This window comes from Struthio camelus, chromosome 9, assembly GCF_040807025.1.
Source record: "Struthio camelus isolate bStrCam1 chromosome 9, bStrCam1.hap1, whole genome shotgun sequence".
NCBI lineage: Eukaryota > Metazoa > Chordata > Aves > Struthioniformes > Struthionidae > Struthio > Struthio camelus.
In genome coordinates, this window is record NC_090950.1 from 32,430,800 (window position 1) to 32,440,403 (window position 9,604).

At 45.1% G+C, this 9,604-nt stretch overlaps 1 protein-coding gene across 2 annotated transcripts in view; it reads right to left on the minus strand.

Annotated features, from left to right (window-relative positions):
• GMPS (guanine monophosphate synthase) overlaps nucleotides 1-9,536 on the minus strand; it is a 37,877-nt gene extending 28,341 nt beyond the window's left edge. The window contains exon 1 of one of the 2 annotated variants that reach the window (XM_068954980.1): nucleotides 9,283-9,536. Coding sequence is in view for 1 of the 2 variants with exons in the window: in XM_068954979.1 (XP_068811080.1) it covers nucleotides 6,114-6,140 (27 nt within the window). In the remaining variant the exon portion in view is untranslated. Of the gene's footprint in view, nucleotides 1-6,113; nucleotides 6,352-9,282 lie in introns of those variants that run through there. The other variant, XM_068954979.1, reaches the window with a different exon arrangement.
• Nucleotides 9,537-9,604: the final 68 nt, after the last annotated feature.

Here is a 9,604-nt window from a genome sequence, read left to right on the forward strand (position 1 = left end):
GAAACACGACTCCCCGCAAAAACACCAACCTGGTCCAAATTAGGCCAAACAAAAGAAGAGCCAATTAAGGCAGAGAATTCTGCTAACAAGAAGCAACATATTATGTTCACCAATACAGCCGCTCCTGCTTTTTACGTTTTGTAGTTTCATATAATGCCTAGCACCCAATACGATAATTAAAAGCATGTGCCTTTGTCTCAAGCAAAGGAAGACAATCCAAAGTGAGCAGAAATAAATGTTTTTCCCTATCACATTGCCTCACACTCTGAACATTCACTTGAAATTACCACCTGGTGAGGGCAAAAAGGAGAAACTCAGAACAAGTGCGTCTGCTAAAAAAAATTTAAAACATCTTCTGAATACAGCACTCAAACAGATTGCTCATCAATCTCGTTTCTGAGGCTATTTCCATCAGGTTCCCTTTAAACAGAGTTCAAGTGATTGTGCTCTTTGACCCCCATCATTTTTGAATTGGTTGGCCAACTTCAGCTAAATCTGAAAGACAGCTAGAAAAGGCATGGACAAATTTCTCGTTTCTTAAAGAGAAACTGAAAACAGTTGAGGTACTGCCCTTGAAGGCTCTTCACGGAAGAACACGAACTCAACCTTGCTGCAAGACACCAGAGGGCACGTGTCGGGGCAGGGGGAGTACTTGTAATGAAATTACTTACTCTGGAGGCTGTTTTTCTTGACCTATAACTTGCACTGTTTCTTTGTCAATTTAGATCGGGAGAAAGAAAAACCGGGAAGGGTTTTACTTTGGCAATACTACCTCAAAAAACATTTTTATGCTTACGATCACCTAACGTTTTAAGCACGGAACGTCAGAATTGACGTCGCAGTGTGATGCAACAGAGAGGTTGCATTTGGACCAGGTAACACTGTCCTCAACACAGCTCAAAGAGAAGAGGCTGCCACTGCTGCTGCTCAGGTTACTAAGGAAAGTTGACACCGCCTGCAGCGCACCGCGGCATTTTGATATATCAGATAATTACATAAAAATTAAGCACAGGTCGTTCTGGACAGAAAGTATCACCACGCTGGGGCAGGTTCTTCCCAGTGAACACACAGCAAAGGCTGCCTTTGAATTTTCTTGCTCGGTTTCTGTGAGACAACAGATCTCAAAGACAATTGTCTTGGAGAACTTCCAAAGCTTACACTGACTAAAAAATGTGGAACTATAAAGTTTGTTCTACCTAAATAAAAAGAGATAAGAGGAAAAAAGTGCCAAATCACTCAAAAGCCTAAATCCAGGTTAGAGTTGGTTACTTAACTTATTTTCTCAAAACGGTAACCAAGTGGCTGACGAGAAGCTTTACTGACTTTTTAGTCTTGGGTAAGGACCAGCATTAGAGCAGAATAGACTTGTTGACAGAAAACTTAAGGAACTCCCCTTCAAACGCCCAGGTCAGACGGAAGATCGCTAGAGTATTTTTCCCTTCCAGTGGAAGGGAAGGTTCACTTTTAGAGCAAATCTGCACATTTTCATCTAACAATTTCTAAATTATCCTAAGTTCTTGCAATAAAGACCAATATCTGTGTTCTTTCCGGATTCCACCTTGTGGCAAACGCTATTCCTTACAGAATTGTCTTAAAAGCCTTAAATTAGAGTACTCCGTAGCTCCTAACAGGCAGGGACAAAGTTCTACAGTCTTCTCCGCTTGGTGTCTATTATTGTCTACTTCTACTGGTGTCTACTGGCAAGACACCAGTTGGATGCAAGCAATCTCCTTCAGGTATACTGTGTGAGCAGTGATACTCACACATCATAACCTAGCACTTCCCAGGCTGGAGACCACCCTTAAGAACCTGTATAAGGAATAAACTGTACAGCTTTGTAAATGTAGCTTTTACATTTTATAATAATAAAGCTAAGAATAAAAACAAGCTATTGTTGGCATCAGTTCAACTAGGCCAATGACCAAGTGTTTATATCTGTAGCTAGTAAATAAATCTTGTTTCCAGTCCCTATCCTGAAGAAACAGCACTGCTTTGAGCAGTTATATGTAGCTGGTTCCAAGCAAAGGCTGTGAGAAGGGATATACATATGAAAACAAAAAGAGTGCAAAATTATGTTTGCTTTGACTTTGATAAACACTGCCTAAGAAGGTACAAGCAGGTCTGCATCTCACTTGAAGGTGCACCTTCTGCAGCTCTGCTCAGCAACAACAGTACATTAACATACATCCCTTTATCACAAGAATGAACCTGACAAACCTCGGCATCACAGTTAATCCAAAGGTCAGCGCTAAACTCCACCAAAGCTGGTTGGCAGCTTCCATATAGTGGCACCTCTACTCTTTGCACAATGAGCTGAGAAAAATCTTTTACAGATAGCTGTATTAGTATTAGCAGAATTACTTTCCAATCAATTACACGGATCTGAAAGATGGCTGGTTAAGGCTTCAAGTAGCATATCATAGCCAGAGTTTTGCTGGAAGTTCATTTTCACCTCCCAAAACACAAAAGCCAGTGCCTAATCATAGCTCAGGTTTTTCATCAGATGATGCTAAGGGCATTTGGGCTAAAATCCAGTAAAAGCACTGCATTGCTTGAGCAATGCAGATCTACTTACAGGGAATGTGTCTTACCAGAGAAAAACCCTCACACAACTAGTGGCCTAATAACTTGCTGCTCCCTTTCCCAGGGTCTCTCAGAGGTGGGCTTGGAGTAAACTACAGGCTGTAATCATTTTCTCCTGCTACTACACCGGATGCCGCTCGCTGTCCCAGAGACAGCCTTGCAACACTTCCCCGACGTATGCCCAAACAAGCACCCACCCCCTGATCCACGGCAGGCTGCCCTATCACAGGAGGGATTCACGTCCCGTCCCAAGGCACGCCTGCCTGTGTCAGGCCACGCACATGCCTTCGCCTTACGAGAGATGAGGGACGCCAAGGGCCGTCTTCCTGCAAACTAACAAAGAGCTTCGGGCTTAAAGTTTTCATACTTCAGTTCTGAGTTAAAGTAAAACTGTAAGGAAGTTCAACGCTGAATAGAGTCCAATAGAAATATTACCATAAATCACACGGAAAAAGAGGAAGGAGAGAGGCAGTAAGTCAAGACAGGATCTGGCTTTATTTAAAGGCACAAGTCCAAAACTAGAGATTTCAAATCCAAATTTAATAAGAAAACTTTATTTAATAAAATAAAAAAACCAGATGCTGTTAACATGCAGCCAACACAGCAGTTTAGTTTATGCATGTGTATACCTTATGCAGGCCAGGAGAAAGGCGGAGAGGACACCAGACAACAAGCAGGTCCAACAGGAACAGAACTTAGGGAGATCAGAGAATCCTCACTAGGGAAGAGGTGTTGGAAACCGATTTCTAATAAAAGCTCATTTTGCCTCAACAGGGGTATAACTAGGGTCCCTTGTCATCTCTGTAGCTGCCTATTTTCACAAAAACCCGTAGAAATTACTGCTTTTGAGAACTGTCAAACCTGGTTTGAAAACTGGCAAAGGCGGTTCAAACACGAGGACGCAGCAGACAAGCACAGCACACGTTCCGACTTCCCGAGAACATGAGGACTAAGGAATACAGAGTGAGACTTAAATATCCTGAGAGAGAAGGGGAAGAAAGTCTATATTCAGCTAATTCACATTGTAAGAGTCACACCAAAAACCATCTCATACATGAAAGATTTCCACTGTTATCTATGACTGTTGAACCAAATAAACCAATTACACTAACAAAATAACGTCACCTCCTGACTTTCATTTGCCTGATGTTTCTCAGACAGTACAAACATTGAACGCGGAGATCTGAAATGAGGTTCAGAATCACCGTATCTAAACTATATGACCATTTGTAATTGCACTGTGAAGTTAAGGTTCAGTCTTGATCTTTCATTTGAGCTTTACTACTTAGTAACATCGGGGGAAAAAAAAAGCTTCCATCACTGCTGTTGTTTTTAGTGTCACAAAAAAAAAAAAACCATCAGTTCTGTAATTAACTGTGGTATGAGACCTGCCATCACACTTGCATTACCAGTTAAGGGCATAGCATAACTTATTGCTTGGCATACCTAGGCAGTGCTTGGCACTAAGTTTTGCAGGTTCATAACAGCTCACTTTTGCAGAATCACTGAAGCTTTTAACGTTTTATACACCCACACAGCTGTAAGATTTTAGTTAATTCAATTTATAAGATATATTAATATAAAAAAGAGCCATATCTTAGAATGCTCAGAAGTACCCAGTCCAGTTTATAGCAGGAGCCCTTCTATCCAAGCCTTCACCCCCAGAGCTTTCACTGACACTAATAACCTAGACAAGCCTAAACTGGGAGTTCTGAGCTGACATTTTCAAGGTTGCACAGGTTTTATGAGAGTTTAATTGTTTGCCTGTCGTATTAAAATTAAGCCGATAAGAACACTTATTCATATTTTTACTGAGGATAACAGAAAAGTAACTGCTTCAGATTCAGGAAATCCTTGAAAGAGCTATAAAAAAAATAAATCAAAGATATCATCTGTTATCTCAAATAAACTTTAATATGCAAAAATCGCATGCAAATTTACGATGGCAAATAGGACTGTAGCAGTTATCTGATGCTGCTGGATTAGTTAGATCCGGCCCGGTGTATTAACCATTCTCATTTTACACCAACTATTTTCTCACAAGAAAAGGAAGATCAACTCTGCATCATAATTAATTAGCTTTTACAACCCTAGAGAAGCAGAAGCCCTCAAAAAAAAAAGAAGTCAGGAAAGAATTCCTCTATGCCAGGAAAAAACATATGTTAGAAAACCTTAACTGTGACCAACTAAACAAAGGTTGAAGTCATGTTTTATTTCAAGCTGGATAACAAGTCTAAAACAATGCTTTTGTCCAACTACTGAAACAGCCTGAGAGAACTTATGGAATTTCTGTTCAGAAGTTACATTTCTTTAACCAAGAAAAAACTTCTGCTCCAGAAACACATACAAGTTCTTTTGTCACTCTAGCACAAAAGCTGTGCTGCCTTTACTACACTGATACAAATCTTTTTTGCCACTGTAACTGTAAACTGGATAAGCAGAGAAGCAGAGCAAGCAATGTGATCTCTGGGGGTCACGGGGGGAAAAAAATAGTGCATCCCTTGTGTGGATTCAGCTAGCCAGGAAGGGTTTATTCCAGTTCCAACCAACCTCTCATGTGGAAATGTGTTGCCTTCTGTAGCAATTAAGTAAACTAACTTTTCTTTAAAGCTGGCTGAATGACTTACAGTTCATATTACAACGTGCTGCCAAAATACTGCGGTCAACTATTAGGAAAGGTGCTGCTCTTACCCCCTACGTCCCAAGGGGACCATATTTCAGCTGTTATGCTGAAAATGCACAGGATGTACAGGCAAAAAAACCCTGAACAGATCACTGCCCATGTGGACTCAGCAATACGATTAGCCAATGTTTCTTTTAAATGCTACCAAATGCAAGACTGCGAAATGAAAGAGAGGTATTGAGGATAACTGCATTTATTTTCTTGTGAGTTAAACAAAAAATAGAACAAACAAAAGCGGGGACACTCAGTACGCCTTTAAGAGCATGAAGCACGGAGGAAGAAGGGGAGGGGAGACAAATAAGCACTTAAAAAAGCAAACTATCTCCTACTGGCAAACTGCAGTGCTGCCTTGCAGGGGTTCGCCTTTCCCTGGCTGTAGAGGCGCACGGGTAAGAGGCCGAGGGGGGACGCCCCCCGCCGCGCGCAGGGGGCAGCGCTGCCGCCCGCGCGTCCTCGGCGGGCTACGCGGGTGCGGACGCGGGCCCCGCTCGGCGTCCGCCCGCCTGCCCGCCCGCCGGGGACACCTGCCCGCGGCCCCGCGCCGCTCGGATGAGCGGCCCCGCGAGGCAGCGCGCCGCGGGGGCGGATGCGGCGCGGGCGCCCGGCCCCGCCGAGGCGGCAAGGCAAGGTAAGGCAAGGCAAGGCCCCGGCCGGCCCGGCGCCATGCGCCCGCCGCGCGGGGAGCGGGGCCCGCGCAGGTGGCGGCGCGGCGCGGCACACAAAGCGCCGGGCAGGGCGGCGGGCCCGGGCCGGGCCGGGAGCGTCCCGCGGCGGGCGGGCGGGCCGAGCAGCGGCGGCGGCAGCGGGAGCGGCGCCCGCGCCCCGCGGCTCCCGGCACGGCACTGACCTTGGCGTCTCCGTTGCACAGAGCCATGGAGGCTGCTGGGGAGCGGCGCCGCGCCGCCCCTCCGGCCCCCCGAGGCGGAGAACGGCTCCGAGGCGGCGGCGGGGCCGGGCAGGGGAAGAAAAGGCTGCCGAGGAGCCGCCGCCGCCGAGATGAGCTAATGCTGCCCGTGTGCGCCCCCGCCGCTGGGAGGAGCAGCGCCCGGGCAGCGCCGCCCCGCCCCCGCCCCCCGCCGCTCCGCAGGGCCGCGGGCCGGGCCGCGCCGCGCCGCGCGCCTGCCGGCGGAAGGGGCGGAGCGGAGCGGAGCGCGCCACCGGGGCGGGCGGCGGGGCCGCCCCGTCCCCCGTCCGCTGCCTTCGCACGGCGGGCGGGCGGGTTGCGGCGCGGCGCTGCCGGCCGCTGTTCCTCGCTCCGCGGCGTGGAGTTACGCGCAGCGGCCGTCCGCTTTCCGCCAGCATCGCCTGGTAACGGCAGGCGGAGGCGGGCAGGGAGGGCGAGCCCGAGCGCCGCGGACCTGGGGGAGCGGGCCACCCCGCTTACAAGCGTCCTGGGAAGCAGGATCGAGTACGTTCGCGGAACGCTGGAAAAAACGCCCAGAATGCCCGGGCATCGATTCTGCGCGTTTCCAAGGTGAAAAAGTAATTCGACGTTTTTTGGTATCTTACTTGTGAAAGTAAGTTCTTATTTTTCAACATGGTCTACCCTCCATTTTCCGATAGGAACTTCTCACCCTTCTTAGGTATCAGAGCCCCAATTCAACAAATGTTTATGCATGTACTTAAACTTACATCTGTCATTACCACCTCAGAACTTAAAGGACATAATTAATGGTAGCGAAGTGAAAATGTGAGTGTTTCCTGCAGGATCTGCACTCAAGATAACAGGCTTTAAAACTGCACTATTAAGCCCCGATCTTTTAAATGCACTTAAATTAATACTATGTGCAAGTATTTGCAGAATCCAGACCTTATTATGTATAAGGAAAATAACCTAAGCTGTTTTAGCATTAAGGTTTCTAAATGTTTACTCTTTCTCTGTACTGTGGCAGCACATGGGAGCCCCTGGCAACGGAATGATGTTATGCTGTGCAAGACAGGATGAGCACATATCTGCAACACACTTCAAAATGCATGATGAAGTATAAAAGCTGATTCTCAGTCTGGTTGACCTTTATAGTTTCTCCTTGGCTTTACTTCTTGTGAGCAATATAGCTCTCCCAGACTCATACCATAACATCTTATTCTTCCTTCTGTACTCCTTACTTAAATTCAATGTCTCTCTTGTAACTACAAGACGACATTTCAGGAAGGAAATTACTGCCAACTAAAAAAAAATCTTATTCTGCAAAAAATTATAACAATGAGTGCTTTATATACTTTAATATTTCTGCTGCCCACGTGCTCTAAGGCTCATCACAGTAGGCATATTTTTACAAGATCATGGCTAGTGGGAACCAAGGCAGGAATTGTGCTGTTTGTGCTTTCAGGAAGGTTCTTGACACTGTTGCCACATAACACACCAAATCACATCACCAGAGTAGTGCATTAAGTAGTTGTGTTGAGCCAACGTGTTTTTTATATCTCGGACTTTAATAAAGCATCTGAACTCCATTAGTGAAATTGCCTTCACTATACATGGCTTGAGCTATGTTGTCTCTTATTTTAGAGCGGTAGTATCCCAATGGTAATAGTATTTGCAGTTTATTAGTAAGTGAGTGTTATGGTAAAAATACTATTAATGTCAGAGCTTGGCACAATATACACTTTTTTAATACGTGCCTACATTTTATAAATACTTAAAATTATCTAAATACTGTTTATTGATTTGTAGATACTTAGAATTACCTAAATATTGTTTATGGAATTGATGTTTGAGAAGGAAGCATCTTTGTGTCTTCATGCATTTCAGTAAACCCAGTATATGCATCGACATGATTCTCAGTTTTCCAAACAAATCATAAGGCACCTGCTTGCAGAATCAGGTATGTATGTAAGTTCCAGCAAATATCACCTCTAGCATATGCCATGTTTTTAAAGTCAGAATCTGAATTCAGTTTTTGTGTATGCCCTCGCAATTGTAAACCATTGGAATAAATAAAGATACAGTAGTTACACTTTGGTTTTGTTTCCCCTCTCCAGGTCTCTCAGTCAGCAGGTTTGTACATGTTTAGCATCAAGGCCATACATCTAGTTCTTAAGAGTTTAAAATAAATGTTTTGCATATCCTAGTGCACACCATATCAAGCTAACACAGTATCTGTGCCCATTAATCAGTTCATGATATTTGAGCTCTGGGTTTGAGTCTATTTTAGGGCTAAAAATGAAGATGGGCAGAAACAGACAATTAAAAAAAAAAAAAAAACAACAAGCGTTCCTCTGCATGTCAGTCTTTTATGATGTGGAGTGCACCTTCTGTTCAGGTGAAACTTCTTAAAAGACACTGAGGAAGGCAATTAAATCAACGAAGCTCTTACTACAGTGACAATTCAAAAATATTTTTGAAATCCTCTTTGGAAATTTTAAAATTATTATTCATATTATTCAAAGAGAGGAAAATGGGGAAAGGCACGACTATGGGACTTGAGGTTACATTTGGAATTACAAACTAGTATCTAGTAGCATTGTCAGATTCCAATTCTATCCTAAGGGCAATATTGCTGTACATTTTTTGTTCTAAATATTACAATCATATTATGGCTGAGATACGTCTTTCAAGAATTTAAACAAAACTGAGGAATGGAAGAGTGCTTCAAGCGTTAAAAACAGCCAAAAGAAAAGTGGGAAACGCAGGATGGCGTGTGTTTGACAGTCTAATTATTATGTAGCTACATAAATATTTGATAAAATAGAGGAAAAGTTAACATTTATTTACTCTGTTGTTTTTTAATTTCTGTTTGTACAGGAGAGCCAAACGGCCAGAAATAGGGCTTACTTTTTCTTATCCATCTACCTCTACATTGTTCAGTTAACATAGTTGTTTCCCAGCCTATGGTGGGTGCACTCTTGCTGAAGGATGTTTAAAAAGGAAAAGGGAATTTTCTGTATGCTGTTGAGAGCCCCGATACAAAACAAGCTCCACAGCACCCGCTTTTTTAACCTTTCCGGGCCAGACCCCCACCAGAGGCAGGCCAGCCTCCTGTTCTACGTGCAAACCAGGTAGTTTGCCCTCTCACCTCTAGAGGCAGCTGTGCTTTGTCTCGGCACGACCCCTTCGCGAACCCCACTGTTGCAGGGAACGGCAAAAAATAAATAAAAATAAAAAAGCGGGCGCTAAACGAGTTTACCGGCGTTGGGGGTCTCCGGCGCTGACAGGACGCTACGCGCAGCGCGGGAAGCGCGCAGGGAAACGCCTGGGATTACGGTTTCTAGACCGGCTCGTCCTTTCTGAGGCAAACCGCGCAGACGGACCGCCATCCCCGCGGAAGGCGCTTCCGGGGAGGGAGAGTAAAGGACATGGCGGGCCGCGCCCACCGCCCGTTGGCGAACCGCCGGCGA